Source organism: Cynoglossus semilaevis, chromosome 16 (genome assembly GCF_000523025.1).
Source record: "Cynoglossus semilaevis isolate Cse_v1.0 chromosome 16, Cse_v1.0, whole genome shotgun sequence".
NCBI lineage: Eukaryota > Metazoa > Chordata > Actinopteri > Pleuronectiformes > Cynoglossidae > Cynoglossus > Cynoglossus semilaevis.
Genome location: NC_024322.1, coordinates 3,348,787 through 3,374,244, shown reverse-complemented (window position 1 = coordinate 3,374,244; position 25,458 = coordinate 3,348,787). Strand labels below are relative to the sequence as shown.

General features: G+C 37.8%; 1 protein-coding gene across 1 annotated transcript in view; it reads right to left on the bottom strand.

The window, feature by feature from the left end:
* Positions 1 to 21,854, bottom strand: part of nck2a (NCK adaptor protein 2a) — a 30,255-nt gene extending 8,401 nt beyond the window's left edge. The window contains exons 1-2 of the mRNA XM_008328086.3: positions 21,569 to 21,854; positions 4,079 to 4,320 (exon numbers count right to left, since the gene is read on the bottom strand). Coding sequence (XP_008326308.1) covers positions 4,079 to 4,304 — 226 coding nt within the window. The 5' untranslated portion in view covers positions 4,305 to 4,320; positions 21,569 to 21,854. The remainder of the gene's footprint in view (positions 1 to 4,078; positions 4,321 to 21,568) is intronic.
* Positions 21,855 to 25,458: the final 3,604 nt, after the last annotated feature.

The following is a 25,458-nucleotide window of genomic DNA, read 5'->3' as shown; positions in this document are numbered from 1 at the left end:
TTGGACTAATAACACACACCTATTATGTGGGCCACATCCCACTACCAGAGAATATTAAAGGCTTTTTGAATATTTTACTTCAGACAGCAGACTGTCATCACATGTGCATTAACAAGCTGAGATTGTACACACACTAGTTTATCTCCAGAACTCCACAGATAGCATAAAAGTTTGAATCTAGTTAAATTTATATACCGGTTCATTCTTTATGATCTACTGGTAAACACTGTGTAATGATCATTAGGGCAGACGTGGGAGTCTGGATGCAAATCATTAGGACATTTTCAAATTAAAAATAAAGATAATAAAGATGTATATTTACTGAGCTGTATATTGATATATTTGCAGCTTGTCCGAGGTTGAGATAGAGTAAAGAGATGGTACTTAAATTGAGTATGTAACACTTCTGGACATGACTAAGTGCCTATCGTTCACCTTCATGCACCCACAGTCACACAGCTGTAAAAACAGGTGGACAGAAATCCATCTTGCTATTATGTTGTACTGGCCCAGTTTGAGCAGCGAGCGAGGCTGCGTCTGCTGCCAAGGCTGAATTATTTTACCCATCACTGTGGTTTTATGACCTGTGAGAGGAAACTGGGACACAAAGCAGCATGGAGCCGTGTACAATTCAATCCTGTCTAAGTGAGTATTGTTGATGGCCTTGCATTAAACACAGTAAGTGAATGGGGAGATAAAAGCTAAAGATAACACTAATCCCAGAATAAGTTCAACTACTGCAGCTTTTACATACTGAAGAGCTAAGGAAAGAGCTTCAGATGCTGTGACATAATCACACTCTGGGCCAATCACACTGTCTACACCCTTGTGTGAGTAAGTTCCATTAGCCCATGACCTCACCTTTTGCTCATCACCTCATCATAAAAATGTTCTCATTACTCAGGCTTTTAACACTGAGGAGCTGCTGGCCTGGAAGCAAACTACTTGGACTGAAATGGAACTAGGCCATAATGTTGAAGTCGATATGTAACATAGTCACGGACAGAGAGCTAATCCATCATTCCAGGAGGCTGATTTCTGCAATCAATCTACACACTGTAGAAAAGCTGCATTTGCCAACACTAGACAACAGCTGTACAGTACACCAGGTTAAAATTTAAATAATGGGATCATTCTTTGTAATATAATACAACAATAACAATAAAGGTGTTAATAATAATAATATATACATTTATATATATTAGGAGTGCACTATACACAAAATTCACGGTGTTACTATATTTTTTCGATACAAAAAAAGCGAAATTTCAATTTTTTTTTAAACTGGTAGTTTGTTTAAATTACCGACAACGTAAATTTAATTTAAATTTAAATCAAATACATCTGGTGCAGTTATACCTGCTTCGTTTTCTGCTATGCACACTTGGATGTTAGAACCATATAAAAAAACCCAGCATATATATATATACTGTATATATACACATATATACACACACACACACACACTAACACACACATATATATAGATACAGAAAGAGGTAAATATATTGTCATTTTTAAATAAATATATTTTATTCTTATATTTGACTTCTTGCAGGGATCGGTGGTAGCTCAGTGGTAAGACTTTCTTCTGCCATGCAGACGTGTCAGGTTCAGTTCCACCGACTGCACACATTCCCATCCACAATGGGATGAGATGCATTGTGAACCTGACACTCCTAGAATAAACATAAACCTCTCTCCGTTCAGGATACGTCCTGGTCTATGAAAGTCGACAAATTGTGTTACTTTACTGACAAAATAAAATGAATTTAAAAAATGGACAAGGACAAGCTATAGGTCATAATAAACTGGTCATCAATGAGCTATTTAAATGTAATATTAGTAAAACTACTTTTTTGTTATTTATATACTATGATAATATGATTAAAGCATTTTTTAAAGCTTTACTTCAGTAAAGGTTTATTGTTTGCTGCTAAATTTTCTATTCTGTTTATTATCATCTCACTATTTGACCCCATTATCTGTAATATGTTAAATGACAATTACATGGAGAGGGGTCCAACAGAAAGCACACTGAAGCAGAATGAAGTGAAGATATGTGTTGCTGTGCACACACTGAGCCTGGCTGGAGCTGACAGTGGCAGGCTGTGCCACGCTGGCCCACATAAAGCCACAGCTTTCTCTCTTGACATCCACACCGGCTAGAAAAGTCAGCAATTTGGGACCAATCCTCCCCTCATCATCCCTTCTATTCTCGACATTTCCAGATTAATTTCTACATTCTCAGATTGAGCTGCATGCCAACACATCCCAAATCAGCCCAAGTCTGTGGCTGATGCCGCGGTAATTTGCCGGCTGTGCCTTCTGGCTGTCACATCTGTGGATCTGCTCTCCACAGCAGCAAAAATCTGTAACATTTATTTTCACTTATCCCCAAAATGATGAAGAATTATATGAATTTTCAGGCTCACGTGTCGTCAAACAGCCTGATATTCAGTTATTGCTAATTAGACGATATCTTTGGGTTATGACAAAAAGTAACCAAATTCATGTCTCCTGGTGTTATTTTAGAATAACAGCTCCAGCCTCAGGGGTAATATCTTCTTTTATAGTGTGTTATAGTTTTTAATCAAAAGATCAGATCAAAATACAAACACAGTGTTGAGTATTATTACTCTTACTTTCATTGAGGAAAGGTTAAAGTTCGCTGTTGCCCAAACTTGTAGGATCGTATACATCACACACACACCACTGCCAGCTGGATTTCTGCCATCAATCTCTGTTACTATCAGGCTAATTAAATGCAGGCGTCTATGTACATGTTCAGGTCAGTAATCGAGTTAAGAAACACAGTTGTTTTATTAATGACCAAATCTAAAAGACAACATTTTCTTTATTAAGCATTGGATTGTGAAAAAGTGGTCAAGCTCCACTGCATGGGAATAGAGCAGACTTATTCAGTTATATGTTGGATCCGGTCCACTGCATGGGAATAGAGCAGACTTATCATTCAGTTATATGTTGGATCCGGCTGAGGCCACATTGATCTAAACAGTAGTCAATCTCCTGGCAAATTGCATTTGTTTCTCTAGTTGGCTGGTATGTAGAACGACCATCTGTGCTACTACTTCAAGAGTCTGAAATAAATGAATGTGTTCAGATTTGATGATGAGGATGGACCCAAATTTGAACTATGGCTGGCAAAACACAGATGCATTAAAAGGTCAAGCTGACATATTCAACCCAAGTATTTTAAGAAAGAAATACCTTCTTAGCAGTGGCTTCTTATATTATATGGACCAACAGGCACTCACATACGTTGGTATCCATGGCTACACCGTCACTGTCCTATATATTTGCGACATGACCTGGCTCTGAGGGCTGACAGCTGAGGGCAGCGGCCACCTCAGTGGGATCCCTGGAGTGCTCAGTGACAGCTCCCACTGGGGACTGAGAGACGCTGCGGGTATCCGTTTACAGTGTACAGACACTGAGGGGATCTATGTTTTTAAACTAGGCACAATAAGTAAAATAATACAGCAACATTATACTAAAGACAGCAGTATTATATAGTTTTTTATGTGTAGTTTCCTAGCAAGCTTCCAGTACGAATATCTGATAGCAAAGCATCAAAATAGTGGCTTATCATTTTGCATTCTGTGGTATAGAGGTACTTTTCATGACACCTAAGTGAGTCAGCAGCCGAGAATAAAGTTTTCATCACCAGTGCATTACTGCTTGGTGGCAGCGCACAGATTTTCCTATTCTTTCATTCCTAAGGAGACATTTGTGAAGAGAAGGTTCCGAGCTTATTTCAATATGACAGTTGAATACAACCACCCAATTATTTCCCTTGAACAACTCTCACATTGACAGTTACTTTTGTCCAATTATATAGAAAAGACCTTTGGTAATAAACAGCACCGTTTGCAATATATATTTGTGTATGTGTTTGTCTGTAATCTGTTGGGATGAGATCAAATATCTTCAGTGTGTGACCTCAATGTGAACAACACTTTTTCTCACTTTTTCAGGTGAAAAGCGAGGGGACATACCATCAATCCAATTTAAATAAACACAGGTAACCTGCAGACAGCATTGGTGTTCTTCTTACCTAGTGTGTCTTTGATGTTCTTCACCAGCGAGCCTTTCTTCAGGCTGTTCTTTCGTTCTACGTAGTTGGAGGGCACATACCCTGTTTGGTTGGCGGCATTGCGAACGCGCCACCAGGTTTTTGAGTCGTCCAGGAGATAGAGACGCTCGTTTTTACGGATGTCAAGTTCCTGATCCTGCTGGGCCGTGTAGTCCCACTTGGCTACAACAATCACCTCCTCTGTCATCTTTCATGGAGTCCCCCTATGAAAAAGTAAAAAGATGATGGTGAGCTAATATGCTCTGGCCATTTGTAGGCAAGTAAAAAGATGATGGTGAGCTAATATAACAGCAAACCATAGGGCATCTGGCCATTTGTAGGCCTTTGTAGACAGGATATAAACAAAGACCTTAAAATAATATATATGGACAAAAGGTTGGGTAACATTTTTAAATTGGCAGAATATAAATAAAACTAAATAAATTATTTGCTTGTGTCAGTTAAAGCTTAAGGAATAAATAAAGCTGTAATTACTTAAAATTTAAATCTTATGAAATTACTATACTTACCTAATAATTATTAAAATAATTTATTATAATAAATAAGTCTAGTCAGGTTTGGGTCAGTCCAGTTTTTTAAATATATTTGCTTTCAAACCTAATGTGAACACATATTTTAATCAAGTGATAAAAGGCAAGTTTACAAACTAATGTCCAGTCATGCACACAATTCCTAAACCTTTTATAGCAGCAAACAACATAAATCCTGCCCAGGTTGCCTGTGCTTCTGAACTAAACATTCTAAGTTGTAACATTTGAAAATATAAAGGCAAAATATTTGAATTGTTTTAGAAAAACACAATGGCTTTACAAACAGTAGCAGTTCTGATACTGTTAAAAAGATCCTGTTAATTTTAACTTGAAAGTTGTATTCGATGAGGAGCAGCACAAACACACAATGTCCGTTCAATGTGCTCAGTCGGCATGCTACCTGGCAGAGTCTGGCCACAGGCACAAACACACATAAAACTACGGTCTGTTTGGGAGACAGACAGTGAACAATCGCACGCTCTATTTCACCAGGTCTCAGGCAAGGTGATTTGAAATGGATTTGCTAGTCCACAGCTGAAGGAGACGAGCAAAATCAAGAGCAGCTATTCTGGGAACACGCATCAGCAGATTGGGCAAAGTTTGATGTCATTTCGTTTATTCCTCATCTGTGAAATCCTGTCCAGCGATAAAAGTCAGCTCACGATATGAGAACCTTCCGAGCAATGTAGTTTATATTTAGAGCTGCTGCCAAGTTCAGTGTCTGCAGCTGGGAGTGACACCAGTGGAATAAATAAAGGAAGGGAAAAATAAGAGGAGATAAACAACAGGAAAAGGTTTTGTGGAGGTGACCTTACAGATAGAGAAGCTATTATTGTGTAGTAAAACATTTTATCCCTTGTGAGCTCTTGTGATAAAATATCTTCATGAGGCAACAAACCAAAACATACTAAGTTGAAATATTTTTAACAATTCTACAAAAGTACATGCTACACAAACCAAAAAAAAAAAAAAAAATATATATATATATGTATATATATATATATAGTCACAATCTGCTAGGTGCATTAACCAACAGAAAAAAACAATTACACTTTACAAGTACGAGTGATTTTCACCTTTAAGCTGAATGCCACATATTAATCAAAACGTTTTTGATAAATCCTTTAATTCATGAAGGGCTATAGATGAAACTGTTTTTGGGAGCCACAGGTATGTCTGCTCTGTAAGCCTTTGTGAAAGAAGCACTTCAAAGCCAAGAGCTTTTACACGTGTCAAGAGTTATTATAAACGTCATCTTTTTTTCCCCTACTACAAACTGAGGAGCGGCTTGTTACCAGGCCAGCCCCTGCTGGTTAACCCATAAAAACTACACTTTACAAAATAAACTACAGAAAATATATATTGTTAATTATATAGCTGTTATAGATAATATCTTATAATATCAACTATCTTATTCAACTTTAATTGGATGCATCCACAAAGAAAGCACAGGAAGACAATAAAGATCTCATTTTTACACTAATTCAACAGTGAAAGCCAGTTTGTGCGCATGTGTCACACAGGTGCATTGAGCAACAAAACCACCTACAGCAGTTTCTGGAGTACAATACTATAAATTAGTCTTTGCTCGTGCGACTGAAGTTGTCGGACTGGATTTCTTCACAGGCCAGGAAGTTGCAACTTGACACAAAAGTTTTTGTAACGCCTCCAAACTTTTTGAGTCAAGTTTCACTTTGTGTTAGGTGGACTTGTAAGTCACGACACCTTTAATTGCAGCAACAAAAAGCAGCAGATGGGCGATGATGGAAGAGAGAATTAGGAGGGGGCAGCGGGAGGGTCAGAACAATCAAGAAGAGACAAAAATCACAAAGCAGCTGTGATTCTCTGGAGAGCGCAGGAAATAGAAATGGAGGGACAGATTTATGACATGATGAGAGCTTGTGATGTCAGGTCTTCCTGGCGACAGGAGGCATGTACGAGGATCCTATTAAGCTGCTGGATTTCATCCGTTCATTTCCTTTTTGCTATTACACCCATTCCCCCGGGTTTGGTTAAGAAAACCTGCGGCACCATTTTAATGTATCTCCCACACAACATTTGAAATATTAAAAACTGAAGCAGCTGGAAGCAGCTCGCCCACAATGACTTCCTTTGTTGTTTTATTTAAATTTCCATTGCCAACAAAGCAATGGCTCTTTCTGTCACGCAGATTGTAATGTATGGCTTCTGGTTGACGACCACTTATGCACCTACTGTATTACAAAGATTCTGGACCAAGCTAAATCAATTACGCAGGTGTTTATGTTCATACTGGCTGTGACCTGTTATGTGAGGTCACATGAACTAATCGAATTAATGTCATTTTTAAATAAAACAATGAAAGTGATTATGACTAAACCAAACAAACCCTGTTAACCCCAATACACCAGGCTACAAGGGAGTCACATAAAAATGTCTCACAATCCATCTGGGTTGGTCTCAGTTCTTTAACCAATGTAACTCTAAGTAAATCAGCAGAATCACGCCTTGCCGCCCACAAGGAGTATGCCTCCTCCCCTCATCCATTATACCAATTTCGGTTTCCTTGACAACATAGCTCATTAAGCATAAAGGTGAGGTGCCACTCCAACTTGAGTTGATCCCACTTTAGGAGTAACAGTGTAAATCTTAGAGAAGCAGTGACTCTCACTCAGAAACCTGCAAATACCTGCCTGAGCTGGCACTGACAACAGCCACAGTAAAGACCCAGTCAGGTCGTCTTTCTGAGCTTCAACCGGTTGTTAAGAGAAGATGTTATGGTATAGCAGCTATTTTAATTGGGCCAACAACAGAAAACAGGTGGCTGCACATAGGCAGCTTTTCCTGAAATACCTCACACAAACATAAGCAATGGAAAACATACTCTTTGTAGTAGACAGAAGAGTAGGGTAAAAAAGCCTACAAGCTCGCACTCCTCCTGACCTCCTCATTCCTCTGCTGAGGGAGTTAAAAGAGGAAAGATGAGTGACAGACTGCTGAGCTGGGTTTTACCCACACTTCACAACTCCCTTCATGGAGGGTGCGAAGGGTGAATGCTCAGTGGCTCATTCAATACCACACAAAGAGTGAAGGGAAACTAAAAGAGGATTATAAATAAGAGGGGATGTTTAAAGGCAAAAAAAGCAAAGCTTTCTGTGTTTAGCATTTAGGTCAAAGACAACCAGGATTCAGCCAATAGGGAGACTCGTCCACCTCCCCCTCCACTTCACACTATTTGCAGTAGTTTTTTTTTCTCACAGGAAGGGGGACCGCTTTACTCCCTACTGGCAATCAGAGTCTAAAGCATTTGGAGTGAAGTGAAACACACGGAAGTCAAGGAGTTTTTCAGCAATTGTGGACAAACTGTAGAATATTTTAGAGGTTGTTTTTATATACCCGTCTACAACAAGACCATATTTTTTTTTTTTCTTTTTACTTTTGCATAGAAATGTAAAAAAATATATGTGGAATGAAATTTGTTACTCTCTTGGTGCGAACACAATAGGAAAAACAACACATGATATAAAATAAGAAGTATAGGAGTATAAGGTGATATAAATATAAGTACACATATAGAAAATCCAACAATAAAAGAAAAAATAAACAGCATCAGTGAAAATTAGATGAGATGAAATGGCAACCATGTCAATGAAATGACAACAATAATGTAAACGGAATGATAAAATTACAACAATAATAAATAATGGAATGATTCCCCATGACTCACAAGTAAAAAAAAAGACTGTCGGATGGAATGCTGTCTCGCTTTTGCAATGATGCAAAAAACAAAACAAAACAGAAACCCACAGTATGTTTGGATGCACAAACCTGGTGCTGAAATTTGACTACCTTGTAACAGAACCTCTATGAGATTAACGGCTGCAGATGGGTTACCAATTTATTTAATTTGGCTACAATTAACACTTAAAAAATCCAGCAAATTATGAAAGAATATGTCAGAAATGATGGGGCGTAATCTTAAAACAAATCTGACTTTATTCATCCTTGTTTCTAACCCTCAGCTATTTCAAATTTGCTAGAAAGCAGAATCCAAACCAGAAGGCAAACACAAACCAAATATGGTAATGGCACTGCTTAAAAAAAACCTTGTTTTATGACGACTACAGTTTGTCTGACCAGTAGACTTAGATAATAACATGAGTGTCCACTACTAATGGCAAATAAATTATAGTTTTGGTTTGAGGTTTGTGCGAGGTACTCCAGTTAGTTCTGTTCCACTTCCATCTAAGGGGAGACAAACTGAAGTCCAACCAGCAGAGGCCAAGACATACAGTCTTTGAGCAATGTTAAGGGACCTTGAAACATCCTCAAATATTTGGAGTCTCAAGATACCAATAATGACATGGTATCGTAATCTTTTCAGTATAAAAACATGTCTATGGAAGTGGCAGCAAAGACATGTAGGAACTGACTGTTTCCGTTTAAGGGTATAGGGTGTTGGGTGGTGTACCACTACACATTTACCCTTAAAAACACACATATTTGAAAATGTGTTAATATTTGGTCGAACTGATATCTACCCTCTGTGATCTTGCCACAGTATTGACTCCATGGCAGACAAAGTCCTAATTTTGTCAAAAGAGTAAGGCTAAATCAAAATTGGCAGTAAGAACTAACACTGGTTCAGACAGCTTAGGTGGACTGCATCTATGATATATATCTACCTGAAATACACATTCACATTGAGATAATATTTAAGTAACAACATGAGTTACTTAAATATTATCTCAGTGATACTTACCAAGGTAAAAAGCAGCCTAACTTGGTCTTTGACCATCCTAGCAGGGCTGGGGGTTGCTTTAACTCTCATTTAAGTTTATAACGACAGAATTCCTTTCTCTTTTGAATGGACCAACCTTTATCCCAACCACCATCTCTTTTAAAAGCAATTTTTCACATGCCACTTTCATTTTCTGTCATTACTCTCTTCAGAAGACTCCACATTGTTGAGTGACTCCTTGACAACAATCACTGGGTGGTCCAACCTTCAGTGACAAGGTCATTCAGCAAACAATGTTCTCCTCCTATCCCTTGTGCTGTGAGATGTAAAATATTTCTTTTAAAAAATGTTGGTTTGTTTGATGGAGAGGTAAATAGCTTGGACAGATGATTTTCTTTTCAATAACTAAGTCAAGGAGAAAAGAAAAGTACGAGAAGGCGACAGATGGAAAACTTTTATGAATTGTTCTCTCCCAGGTTGGCCAATTATATTGTAGTGTCTTGATTATTAAAGAACGGCAAGTTGATAACTTGTCAGATAACGAAGATGGTTCAACAACAACATTTAAAGCCTTCTTCACACTTTATCTGAGCAGACAGATGGTTGGTGAAGAAGGTTTTTCCCAAAAAAGCATTTAAATCCCTGCCTTGTAAGCAATCACAAACAGAGGGATTAAATATCAATTTGAACTTTAACGTTTTTAAATATCTTATTTAGGGTATTTTATTTTATATTTAGGAAGGTTGAAAAAAAGCTATCACTATTTTTAACACTGTATGAGTGCTATCGATGCCTACAGAACAGAAGGCAAAGACTGTTAAAGTACAGCTTTGATGTCTAGTGGATTAAGTCTTCAAAGACTGAGGCATGGAAATTTCTTGAGGTGATTTTGTGTTTGTCTTTTTAATGGAGCAAAAGATTATATATATACTGTATTCAAATAAACTAAAAACTTACATTAGTTTTCTGCATCATGATCACAAAGAATGCCTCCGAGTGTCCTATCTCTTCATTCGGGTCAGGAGTCCATTTTGTCCCCAAAGCTACAGAGAATGAAATGTGTAAAATTCCTACATCTATTAGCATACGGCTGAGAAAAACACACCATAGGAAAATGATAATGCAGCCTTACTTAGGGTCAGAATATTAGGGAGGGAAAATATTACTTTGCTGTAGATATGTTTGTGTTTGTACCGAATACTGAACATTAAAAATGAATATCCTGTGCAAAACATTATAGATGAGGCTACCCAATATAGGATTTTGGCCGAATAAGCAGTAAGTATCTTGAGGGAGACTTTGCTGTCTACTATTTTTTCCTCATTAATCTAAAATAGTGTATTCTTGGACTCAAATCAAACCAACATATTTACTTCAAATATTGGTCAAAATATTTAGTATTTGATTAGTCATTGTTACTCATTATGACAGCTGAATAAAAATCCGTTCTAAATGAAGGAGAGATGTAGTAAAGAGTGTGGCTGTTCTGCTTCATATGTAGCATCCCAATAATATCAAATTTCTCTCTTAGACAAACATTGGCTGGCAGTGTTGGTGCTGTCAAAATATGAAGAGACACACTGCAGTTATTTGTGAGGCAAGATGTACAGAGCAACAAGCAATGTACTGTAGAATTCCTAGTGAGCACCAGAAGAGAGAAGGTGAGAAACTTTACCACACTGCAGGGCAGTCTGTCTGTTGTCTGGAACAGACAGGGCAGCGTTTGATTTAATTGGCAAAAAGAGCTCAGGACAAGTTTGTATTTAAATTTATTTTACAATACTAATATTTGCCAATATACTAATACTAATATACTAATACATCTACTAATATAAATAAAACTCAAAATTATGTTCTTTGTGTTTCAGTGTTTAATTTGTTTTATTTTATATTTAGCTTTGAAGACATTGATATTGGCTGACAGATCTGCCACCAGCCCAGGTTGGTCTCAAGATGACACAAAAGCACCATAAAGTTAACCAATAAACCCAAAACCCAATACAGGAAAAAAAAACAGTTGTGAAATGAGTGAACTTAATTATTTTCCTCTCAGCATTTGGGTTCACCACATGAGGAAAACAGATTTGTAATCAACAAATGGTCTTTCAATCAAATTTAAAAATCTGCTCACATCAGGCACAACTTGAAAAACTATGAGGTAAAATGAGGTTAGCTCATTTGGAAACATGTCTTTTTGTATCTGTACTACTTGACTTTGCAAGTTTGACACTCTCACTCTACTGACCTGAATGAATCTCTTTGATTTGATTCAATCTCATGGCTGCCAAGACACCAAGTATTGAGAAAAAGGAATTACAACAATTACTACTAAAAAACAATAGTCTAAAAAATAAATAATTAAATAAAAAGACAATGGTTTTTTTAACAATGGTGATGAAAATCTAGATGTACTACAGTTGTGTATTCATACCAATCATTCTCTGTTCTCTGTTTCAGAGTTGCATAACACTACATCTACAATAGATGCAATGGAAATATGACAAACAAAATGACTGAGTGAATACAACTATTTAATATGTAAAATTTAGTTTGATTTAAAAATACCACTTTATCACTAAAAGGTGTTAGTATTACTATTTAAAAGCTTTAAAACCCCAAATGCCTTGAAAATGTGTTAAACATTACAGAAAACATATACCGGAAAGTACATTCTTTTTTCGTAGAGTACACTTATTTTCCATGTGTGACTGCGAAAACAACCTAAATTTATCCAAGTTTTCCAGGACACATGGGAACAGTCTCTGAGGAGCACAAGCTGGGTTTGTTGGGTGCCCTGCTGCTTTTTTTGCATGTTTGTTGGTCTGTATTACATAATCTTATGTCAGAGCCAACAGTGTGACCAGAACCTTGTTTTGTATGGTTGAATCTGAAGATGTAAAGGATTTTTTTCTGCTTACAAGGACATACATGTCGGTTTCCTGGGATCCAAAATATCAACCACAGCCGATAAAAAACACAGCATGAAATCCCTTTCCGCTCACCCTCGTTCCCAGCATCAAAAACAAATCCCAGTAGGAGACATTGACCTTTGACGTGATATTTTGTCAGTAGAAGTTATGGGAACTAGTATAGGAAACAACACAACTTGCATCAAAAACGATGAGCAGCCAAACAGTTTTATCTTAATTCTCTCTAATTCTAATTCTAATTTTTTTCTCTCATATTTCATAGCATATACAAAATTAGTGTGAAATTAGGTCAACAAACAATAGTGTTTAAGCCAATGTCTCGGAAATTGCTTATAAATGATTTATATAAGTGATGTAACCTCAAAGATTGTTTCCAGATGTCTTAACTTTCAAGTGTATTAATGAAAGATATTTTATGATAAATTAACTATGCTGCTCCCATAAATAAACAAACTACAGACAGTTGGAATTAATTAGGACTTAGTGGCAAGACCACCAACTGCAGGCTGAAAGCCAATGAACAGGCCAACATACAGTACCAGCAGCCACCTGTATAGCGCTGTGTAAATGTAGTCACCATAAAAAAAAGATACATTAAAATACTTGAATGAGTTATTATTACTACCTTATTCTACATGCATTTTTTTTTACAATTTTTCAGCACATGTGACAACGAGGTTGATTTTATATATAATGGGCTGCCGTCTGAAATTTAATATCACCCAGGCTCAGAAGTGCATTTCTATTTCTCTGACTTGCAGATTTAATTGTTCCTCCCTCTAAACTTTGGAAATAAAACACTGAATGGACCACAGTGAACACTCCAATTAATTAATCAGCACCTCTGTGTTGAGTCAATCCAAAACAACTACAGTACTAAGACATGCTAATGGCATAAACAGATGTCTTGCAGCAAGTATATATGAAAGTTTGTGAGCAAGAGGGAGAGAGAGAGAGAGAGAGAGAGAGAGAGAGAGCAAATGAAAGAAAGTCTCCACAGGCCACAATACTGTGCGGTCTCAATTCCTCAAGGGAACCCTGTGGCACCGTGAGCCATACAGCTCATAAATAAAACAGGATTTCCTTCAGCTGCAGTCATGTGTGCGTGTCAGTGTGTGTGTGTGTGTGTGTGTGTGTGTGTGAGGGAGAGAGAGAACAACGGGTAACAGAGAAAGGGTGCAAATGGATTAGAGGAAGAGGCTGATCATATTGCTTCACTCAGCAACTCTACAGCACGCAACATGACAAGGGAAATGACTGAGGGAAATATGGTCTCAATATATTACAAAAATATATTTGTATATTCATTTTATCTGTTTGTATATTGACCATTCATTTATCTATCCTCATTAAAATGCATGATTCCTGAAAGCCAGACAGTTGTCCAGATGGCTGGGATGACTGATTTGGACAGAAGTTCACAGAGGCTCACCAGATGACTTCTATTTGTCTGTTGACTGAAATCTACAAACACAACGACAATTTTGAGCAATGATACAAGCTAGGATTGGGAAACAATTGTGGTTTGCTCAGGGCTCTCTGATTCAAACCCAAATTCAACCTCACATTTCTAAATGAACGATTCCTATTCAGTGAGCACATCAATTTTTTCTTGTTACTCCATTTCCTTTGCACAGTTGCACAGTTACCTGAATTCTGAATTGACTGCATTTTGAATGGTTTTTTGAATGACAGTCTGGGACAATCTCTGTGCCTGTACCACATCGTTTATCCAACGTAAGCAGTGATTGGCTCTGGCTCTGGCTCTGGTCAAATGCCTATTAGGATAAAGCAGTTTAAGATTAAAGGATGGACAATCATACAAAAAACAATTGCTTAACCTACTGCACACCCCACCCCAAAACTCCAGTCTCATACACAAAACATCAAAAATACATACCTACTAGATGCATTTAGGAATCTACCAAATATGAAATGTCAGATTTTAGGACTCAGAAGCCTGCATGTTAACACAACAATATCCCCGTCTATTCCCTCAGTGACACTTCTGTGTTTCACTCTGACCAAGATCTGAATTTACAGCTGCCTCCACTGCTGGAGGCCAAAACAACAATGCAACTCTTTGTTTTTCTGTTGTGAGGAAAGTATATCTGGGAGCAGAATTACAGAAGTCTTTCCTCCGAGAACAGATGAAGATGACAAAACCAACTATCCGGTGATAGATGACAGACAGCCTGGCAATTCAGACGTCAGGCCTCTGATTCAGATATGCAGCTACTGGCTGTTCAGTTCTGTCTCGTCTTGCTCATTGTGTAATGCTGTCAACATTGTTTATCTCCATCAGTATGGAAGCAGCAGAGCTTGTGGCAGGTTTAAACTGGAGTTAAATTCCATCCCTCCCATTATACATGTCTTTGCAAACGCATCAGCCATTGATACGCCACAAAAAGCCACTTCCACTTTATTACAGTTTGAGAGTTGTTTTGCTATGTTTCTAACATTTCGTAATGTAGTGGTAAATGAGACACATGAGTAAGGGATCACAAGGGATTGTCCGCATGGGTGCCACACTGGAACAGAAGCAAACCTTCCTTTTAGAATTAATTTAATTCTGCAGCAAAACACATTCTTAGTAAAATATTTTTAACTCTTTTATATTTAGTTAAATTCTAAGAAAACTGACATAGTATGGAGTAAATAGGAGGTAGTTGTTTTGTGAGTCGGTACGTTTCACCATAAACCATATTATGAAATTGCATGTCACCACAACATCGTAAAATAAAAAATCATGTTAAACACTTTTATAAATCAAGCATATCAAATATGAAATAAAAAGTACCAGTCTGTTTGCAACCAATTATTTAGAACCCTGCTTTATCAGATGTTTTCCTCAAAATGTAATGATTACTTACACAATGTGAATCACATTTTCCAATACAAATAATTTCAGGAAGTAGAGAATCTGACTACTGTTCCAACCCCGGACAAAAATCGATGTAGAGACGAAATTCTCCAGAACAAACCAATGCCACAAGATGGCGTAAACTGAGGATTGCCTGACAGATCAAATTTTCCTGGACATTTAAAAAGAAAACAAACATTGCATGCCTTTTACCACTGCAAAAACTGAGACGCATTTGATGAACTCTAAATATAACGAATATGAGGACTGGGGAACTTTCAGATGGTCCACAGGAATGGGGAGGAATCGCTTTAAGGCCCAAGAACAGATGCATCAACGAAACAAGGGCTTTGATGGTCGGAAGCTGTGGTTACGCTGCACTGCAGACACATTTACTTACTAAATGCATTTATTATTGTCCACTTAGAGGTAGCATTCCTTCTGTGGACTGTGGTTTTGCGTCACTCTAATCATCTTAGCATTGCAAAAATGAGTGTTGAACAGTTTTTTTGTGTTGTTAATATCTCCATAGGATTATTTGAAAATACCTGCAAAACTCACGCAACCTCTTTTATTTAAACGACCATTTCTTTCTTTACTTTTTCATTCACAGTTGTTACTGAAATCCACATTGACAAACAGACATGTCCACAAAGCCACATCATCCCCAGACATCAACAATAACATCATGATGAACTATAGTGAGCTGTTTTATACTCACAAATGTAAAAAAAAGTTTAACACTGGCTCAAGGGAAACTTGGAATGACAGTCCAGCTGCAAAATACAGATAAGCACAGCTCTATCACTCTGCATTTCTATAAGTCAATGTTTGCCAGCATAATGGCCTTTTTATGCATCACTACAGCCAACGGGGAACCCATCCATTTAATTAAATCAATTAGAGCATGAAGGGTTTGTCGAAGCCTTGGAAAAATAACTTGATGGAAAATCACCAGCAACAGCTCTATTTGTGTCCTGAGTCAGAAAGAATGTTTTATAAACTGCAGCTCATCATGTCCTGGATTTCTTTGAATCCATCTTTACAAGATTTTCAGGATGTAGAAAAAAAATAAAAGTATTGTGGAATGGGTTTCTAATCCATAAAGAAAACTGTCATTATTTGAGAGCCTGAAAAGGATAATAGTCTTACTTGTTCAAAGGGCCAGTTGTTAAATTGACAAAAAAGGCCAGTCTTTAAGAAGCTTAAATATCCAATCTCATCTAAGCAAACAAAGTCCTTTATGCTTTCTAAACTGTATAACTGGACACCTCTCTAGCACATTATTCCTGCTAGTCAGAGTTTCTTTGTTAAAGCTGGTCAACACTAGTTTGGGATTGAAAACTTCAGCAAGTATTTCAGTGTGTATGGGCACAAACCGAGAACATAAAAAAATGTTCAGTGTAGTCAAAGGCCACGTAATTCACATAATCTATTAAAAAGAAACACACCTCAAAACCCACAAGTCGGAAAGAAAATCAACCATTACAATAATTTTCTGTACCTGCTTTGTTGTCTGTGCATTACTTCATTTACATGAAAGTGGGACCAGATTCAAACACAAAAGGAGTCACAGTTTGGCTCCCAATTTTGTGGGTGATTAAACAAAGTGAAGCATTTCAGAAGTAGTCCTTTGTTCGTCTTCAAACTGTTTATCAAAGCAGGTCTCCACACTGTCTCGTAAACCTTTCTTTTTACTCTCCACGCAATTCTTCTGTAGCACATTACCCCGGACACTTGTCTGGAACCACTGCACCCTGCTGCTGCAAACTACTCACCATTCTTTTGTGCAGTGCTCACTGCACTGAGTGGTGAATATGTGCAGATGCTGCATCAGGACAGACTGTAAGACCATTCTATCTTCCACAATATAAGTCAGAAATTAGGATACACCTATTTTAAAAGGAAAAAAAGTATGAACAACAGTATTCTGACTTTTAATAATTGTGTATTAGTTCAGTGACAAATAAGTGGATTTCTTGTCACAGCCTAACAACATTACAATGAATCAATTGTCAAAGCAGATTCATCTGTATTATGTTTATTCTGACAAGGGGACAGTGTGAGGGAGCAGCAGACCCTTGACTGCAGTCTTACTTGGTCTGATTTATTCATTCGTAATCATTTCTCTTTGGTTAGGGAGGCAAAATCAACTCTAAAACTGAATGTTTCACTGCCATTTATTTACATGCAGCCAATTCTGTAGCTTTAGGCAACAATTCTTCTTTATGACCTTAACTGTGACCTTTGTTTCGTCTATGATCATGACTTAATTGCTTCAACTCTCTTGTTTCAGTAAGTGCCTCTCGTGCTATCTCGTGCCTTGACAACATCATGCACTGTCCAGATAACAATGTCCACAGCTGGGCCTTTGTTGTCGGAGCGGGTGTAGTGGAGAGATACTGTGACACATACTGCCGACCTGCTCCCCGCTACTACTCCCTTTAGTTTAACTGCTTGTCATGGTGTCACAGCCTTCATGGTTTCACTCTTAGCATCACAGAAAGAGCTTAGGCCTGGTGCCCAGAGGTGACACAGGGAAAAGTGAAGCCAACAGACTGTTGGTTCAGTTGTTGGCCAGGAATGAGGAAGACTCAATCCAGCCAAGAGACAGAGGGGTGATGCTGCTAGGAAGAACAAAACAACGGGAGGAGACAATGCTGAAGTTATTACTGATAAGACACAGAAGCTAAACATTCATCATGTGCTTACATCTGTGTTAGAGCAGACAGAAAACCCAGGCTCTGGATGACACGGTCACTTCTATGAGACTATGTTTCACAGAAGCACAGAGACAATTATAGCATTATTTGCTCTCAAATCTTATCCATGGGCTGCTGTGAGCGGTTGCAGGGCTTCCACCACATGTTTTGTCTATACTCAGTCATTTCCTTTCTCAGTTTTCCATTTGCTATGAGGGAAAAACTGTGTTTGCTCTTCACGGGGGGTGGAGGGGCAGCAGAGCAGCTGCAGATGCCATGAACACTAGAGTAAAAAAAAAAAAACTGAAATTTGAAAACAATTACACTTAAACTTGATCATTTAGTGAGCATCATTTTCATCCATCCATGGGAAATACTGCATTGAGAAGTTCATACAGGTATAAACACCATACTAATGGTCCTTTGAATGGTATAAAATGTGTTTTCAAACATGCATCTTGACCTGGGGTGTTCTTCATTGTGCCTGACAACTGATCTATTTCTGCAATTTTTATTGTCTTCTCTCCAAGATAGATGGAGATTCATGGGAGGAAGAAAACAACTGGTTCTGCTCAGAGCTGAGAGACTGATTTTGATAAATATTTGTAGGAAATGCATTCTTTCCAAAGCTGCAGTGTCTTCCAGTAAGACAACTGGTCACAGTGCAAGTGAAAACATTTGTCACACACTTCACAAAAACCTGTCATTAAAAAGTCAGTTAATCTGAGATGTTTAGACTCTCTCACGGTCACCTCTCAAAACTACCACAGATTGAAAACAGTTGTTCCTGCACTGTGTGACATTTACTGTTATGGTGGGTGAGAACATTCTAGGTCCATTAAGCAGCAGATGAGTCAAAGATAAGCAAAGTAATTTGTCACAGCTCATAACAATGCAATCACACAAAGAAACGATTGGGCCTATTAACGTGTCTTGGTGCCAGATCTGTGTGAAATGAGAAAGTAAGAACCACTGAAAATCATCTCATATTAAAGGTTGAAACATTTTTTCATTAATTATTATAATCACAAATCTCATTACAGAAGTACTAGACATCATCACTGGGAGAGTTTCCCGCATACATTCAGCTTTGACCAAAAACCATCCCCCATGCAATGAAACGATCAAATGGTTCCCGTCAATGTAGGGAATTGAAAAAGTGTCAATTGACTCCACCTTATTTACTAGATGTCTATTTTATTACGTCAAACTGGAGCTGCGCCATGAAGGCACCTTTGCTGTTAATCTTTCCATACACTGTGTTAACTGCATAATTAACTATTGTTCCATTCTAGGGGTACACCGATCAATCGGCCCACTGGTCGATTTCCTTAATTTGGCAGGATCAGCAATCAGCTGATTTTATGTGAAACCAATCGTATCTAGCAATCTGATTTACCTTTGCAAATGGTCTAGATTTCAGCACCTGTCACCTTGTGCTCTGCAGTGAGAGAGGGGTAACTGACTGACCTTCAATATTTGTGAATACTGTCAATTGAAAAAGAAAATGGAATTGGCCCCAAAATTGCAATCAGTGCAGTTGTCTGCTTAAAACAGAAAATAAAATTCCAACAAGTGAACTTTCTGGAAGCACAGTATGAGGTAAGTCAACATACAGCGCCAAGTCAACTGTGTTTACAGTGTGAGGAACCAATCGATTTGATCCAACATTTTCTCCGCCAATATTTCCCACAGGTGAGATGCTGTAGATTCATGCTTTTATTTATTCAACTTTTTCGTAAGTTCTTCGCAGCCACTAATAAGCACATTATTGAAGCTCATCTGAACAGACTCACAAACTCTTGATGAAGAGCTTACACAAAGAAAACTTAGGAAAAGACCTGAAAAGACCTAGATGTTAATGTACAGGACTAAAGAGACAGGTAATATTAGGTAACTGAAAACAGACTTAGCTCAACACACTAACAATAAGTAATACCAGTAAAACGTTAAAGGCTCTAAAAAAAAACAATGGACAACAGCATCCTACATGCAGCTAAATCAATCGCTGTTTGTTCTATTAAACATTACATAAACATTACTAGTGTAATCTGCTTCAAATACCCGCACATCCAAAAAAAAGCAGTGCAATACTTATTAGTCAATAACTTCTTTCTGCCCCTCGTGTAATTTCTCTTTCATGCAACTTCTGTTGCATTACTCATGACATCTCGCTTTTTTCTACATTAATTTTTAAGCTCAAGAGTCAGAAAAACAGCAAATTCCTAGTATGTTCTTTCATACTTGGGAAAACAAAGCTAATGGTGATTCTGACTTGGTTGAGAGGGGTCTACTGTAGTGACGGAAAGATGTCACCGGCTAACTGAAAGGACGTTAAATTATTGTCGAACAGACTTTCTGAAATCCACTCAGGAGACCTTCTGATTTTAACAAACTTTAACCCTTTATTTTTGCTGCACACTACGAGTTGGTGAAAAGTTCTAAATCCCTTATGTTCATTCCTAAGTTCTGTGTATAACAGAGTTTTATAGCTTGAATACGTTTCCTATCAATAAAAATAGATTTGACATATCTTAGAAAAATAAATAAACGCAGTAACTTAGCAAATTGGTGTCATTTTGTCCTGCACTATCCGGTGACTTTTATTCAACTTTGACCAACTTTTTATAGCTTGGAGGTAGTTACCTAATGATGCAAGATAAAGAAAAAAAAAAGGTTTCTGTAATACAGGCCTAGCAGTGACTTCCACATACCTGTCATGCTGAGCGATCCTTGTTCTCTACTCTGTCATATCTTTGGTTACTTTTACAGAGGGTGTGTCTGCAGACTAGGTGTGTCATGCATGCAACACACAGTGGTATAACCTTTGAAAGAGCATATCTGGTAAAGGAGATACAGGTTTTTGCATTTTCCCTTTAAAAAAAAATCACTTTTAATGTGCAAAAATGACAATTAAAGCTCAGGGTATGTGAGTAAAAACACTATGAGGAGATTCTAAATTACTAACAAGCTCTGTGGCATTTGACAGCAGTCACCATTCTACAGTGCTTTTCTGTTGATTGGTAAAAAAGATAAGTAGTATAATTTTGATAGCCATTTCTGAGGCAGGATGTAAAATAGACTTTTAGCAGATGATGTATGCATGAAATGTTTGGATATCTTTGAAAAATATTAACATGATTTTTGATAGAAATCTGAGATATTTCAGGGCTTATAATTCTTTTCATAAAAAAAGATTTTGATCATTATTCGCACTTTGAACTGAAAACTTCCGGTGAGTATTTATGCATATTTAACATGGCCAGTGGCGTTTTTCTCTCAAGAGAGAGAGTACAGTGTTATTCATATTAACAATGTGAAAAATACCCAGACAAAATATGTGCAGACCTGCCACAGCAGCCAGCGCGAAAAGGCCTGTGTGAATTGGTGCTTTATTCATTTTACATACAAGTGTGAATTATTTTCACCCACGTGTGTTAGGTACTCAACTCTGGGCAAATAAAACCACACAAAGTGCGCTGTTAAATACGCAACAAGCAAATACAAGCGCAGAAAACGAAGGGTTTCCAATGCACAATGTCTATTTATCGAACCACATCTGCGCGGACAAAGAGCCGGCGTCAAAGCACGAAAAGTGACACAAAAGGCTTTCAATATTATTCTAACACTCAATGGTCATTGTGTCAAAATAAAGTATGGCTTTAAAATTCAAAGTATGACTTTAAAACTTGATTGTGGGTCTTACCTTAGTGTTCACTCCAGAGAGAATGGACAGACCGCGACACACGCACAAACGTTAGCAGCACAGACTCAAAACAGCGACAAACAACAGCCACGACAGGAGCCGTTAAATCCGCATTTTAGTTCTGCTTAAATTGTATCGTTTTTATTTCTTTTTGTATATACAAATTGCATCTGGACATAGCAGAAAGTGAGTCTAGACTTGTCCTCGCTTGTTTTTCTGTCGCAGGCTCAGTGCCTCCACCTCAACCATTCTCTCACTCACACAGTAATCATGGAGCAAAGCACATCCGGTTTCTTATTTTCAAAATAAAACCACCATACGTATACTAAGTATACCACATTATCTCTATGGTATGTTCTGTATATTTGCGTATAAGCAAAACTAGTCTAATCATAAGGGTGTTATGTGAAAATTTAAGTTAGTTTAAATATATATACACAGTATAGTTCTACTAGTTCATTAGTTAAATAATTCAATTAAATAAACAGTTACTGTAGCTATACAGGCAGTTCCGGCAGATATAATAGTGTATGGTTTGTATTACGATCAGATGTATACAAGCTTTATTACTATTGTTACTATACATACATAATATTATATATGATAGGTATTAGTAATATAATTATACACAGTATTAGTTATACATGTGTGATGTGTCCTGATTTAGTGATTAAGTATTTATTCCTTAAATGCTGCATTTTGTGTAAAAAAAGCACGATTAAAGGTATTTACGCTATTTAAGATAACATTAAAAGGTTTATAATTGGCTGCGCTCCAATGCTTGATGAGACAAAGTTTAATTAATGAGATAACAGTGACATGTATTGATTTTTCCAAAACTTTAAATGACCAAGATCTTGATCTAATCTGGGTATTAAAATGGGAATTGTCATTTTTAATCTGAATAAAACTAGTTTTGAATCAAAGTCACGTGGTTTCCGGTATGATTTCGTTATTTTCTTCTAGCTTGATCGCCGGTCTGGTTGGTGACGACATCAACACGGGGATTACTTACAGGACAACTATGGAGAGAAATGTGACAGATTTAAGAGGGTTTGGCGCCCCCTCCCGCCAAAAATAAGTAGTACGGAAAATCAAAGCTATTTTGAGTTTATATAAAAAGTTGTCTTTTTATATAACGCGATTTTATCGTTACACATTCAATCAAATTGGGATGCCACACTTTTTTATTATTATAAACACTTATTATTAACATAGTTAATTTTTAATTTATATGATTTTTTTACAAATAATAAATAAATCTCTATTTTAATAGCCCATATTAATTATTTTATTTTACAAACAGCAAATAAGCTAAGGCAAAAACAAAGATTATCATGTAACAACAAAATTAAGGATTGAGCTCAAGATCTGGCAACTTCGGAAGGTAAATAATCTGAAAGCTCTGGACTAATGTGCAGTAATTAGTTTTACTCAATCTAGACAACATACAGCATCTGTCTAATAAGTTGTTCGGATAATTTAAAGATTAATTCAATTTTCTGGACTGCGATAAAAATACAACTGAAAGTATGTAGGTCTGTCTAGTCACGTGCTCTTGGAGTTTCACGTCACCGTCAGGGGGCAGATCATCCCTAGAAGAGGAGCTCGAACACTGTCTCTCTTGTCATACAGTACAGCCATGTCACACAACGATCAGCTTTTCATTACCGTAATGTCAGGAAGTTACAGTACCGAGCCTCTGCTGACTCTCATTCAAGCCTCACAATGACGTTCATACACTGACAAATCCGTCTGATAATGAAGCCATCAGGAGGAGAACGTTACTGTAGGCACATGCTCACATTTTTAACATCCACCTTTTCCCCCCTTCACGACGGCCCATTGGAGCCCATGCAGTCGACAGGATGGTAATAATTGGAAAGTAGTGAGACACACGTTGACATTCAAAGAAAAACAATTTTATATGTGATTCGATTTTATGGTTTTAAGTAAGTAAATTGAAAGCAAAACAATTAGTTTCCAAATTTAGAACAAAATACTACGATTGTCAGGTCAGTAGTGAGTGACATTAACATGGTTGGAGACATAAGTGAAGACAAGTCAGATAAAGCTAATTGGAGTCCAAATTCATACATTTGCCTCAGTAGAATTAATAAAATTACCTTGCACTAATGAACAAATGGAGTAATGGAAATAAAGTCAATATTATATTGAAATTGTTCAAGGAAGACTAAATATCCTACAGTACTCTGTTATTTTTGGAAATTGTTTATGATCATTTAAAGAACCCGAGAACCACAAAAGCAGATCGGTGGTGTTCTGAGTCCAGGAGCCATATGTTGTATAAGGGAGGTGATTAAGAGCTACTGGCCAAGTGCAAAATAACTGGGATGTCTCTTGGTCTCATCTGTCTCTCTAAGGAGATTCCAATTCATTGATCAGAGTTGTTATTGCTCTGTCACTATGACCATGATGTCTTCCCTCTCACTTTCACGCCCTCTTATATTCTGAGCCTGACCACTGAGATCCAAGCTGGGCTACAGTTACAGCACTGATGAAACTGAATGTTTATTTTGGCAGCTAGGCGTTGGTCTTTTACATCCACCTGACTGGAAGTGATGATGTACGTGATGAAACAGCGGCTCCTCTGCTATGCTACCCCACAGCTCGCACAAATGCTAACATGTGGATGTCAATACGTGAAGATGAAGCGCGTGTGGAAGTGTTGGGTCGAGTGTTTTATCTGTCGTAGAATTCCCGTCATTACGGTCAATCTCAATTGCCAAAAAGAGGAAATCACAATTTTTAAAGAACTGGATCATAATAGTTTATGTTCTTCTGGATGACTACTGTACCTCACACCCAGGAGGTTTGTGTACTCTATTAAAACTGGTGACTATGGTCACCACTGAGTGCCTGCCACTGTTAGAGCATTTGGGCCCCACACAGCTGTCAACCACACCTACAGCTTACAATCTTTCCTCTCGCCCACAGTTTTTTTGAATATGTATTATGAGATACAGGGACCTGGTACTCGCTGCTAAAGTACTACCCTGACAGCTGCCCTTGCTTTGCAGCAGACAGAATTAGCAGGATGAAGGCAGGCAGAGACAGAGGGACTCAGTTGTTGTCCAGATGAGTGAGGTCAGATGAGACTGTACCAGTCTGTCGTTGAACGGGACACACGGACCAACACGAGCAAAATAACACACTTACTAATAGAGGGAACTTTCACGGAAACTCATTTAGAAGAGCCGGCGTTATTGCTAAGCCTCTATCCCAGGGTAAGAGGATGGTAATTAACTTGTAGGGGAACATGCACACAACCATACCACTTGCTAAATTATATAATTATAATAGATTAGTTAGTTAACAATTAAAGTCGTACATAATGCACAACTTTCCCATGATAACGTTGACTTCTGTTATTTCCGGATCCTCGTTTGGATCAACAGTTCTCGTGGCCTGCGTCAGACTGTTTGATTTTGGGTCTCATGCTACCAGTCAGAAAGTTCCAAACATGGGAAATTTACAGCCACTTCAGAATCGGATCAACCGCCTCTGTCACTGCAAAAGCAGCAAACAGGAAAAGGAAACTTTGGCGTATAAATAAAGTGTTCCACTGACGGTGGGGTTTTAAACATGCCACTGGTCTCTGCAGGGATTTGGCAGCCATGGAACACAACACCGGCCTCAATGACTGAAGCTTTGCTGTGTCTATGTGTGTATATAGACCCACATTAGTGCAACGGCACTCAGTCAAGGAAGAGGGAAAAGGGGGGAAGGATGGGAGGTGAGGGGGTGTTTATTCATTTGATACAAGGTGACAAGGCTGCAACAAATTTGGGAACACTTTAATTTGGAGGAAAAATTGTGGAAATTCATCTTTCAGTAAAGCAGTTGAAATTATATAGGACAAAAACAGG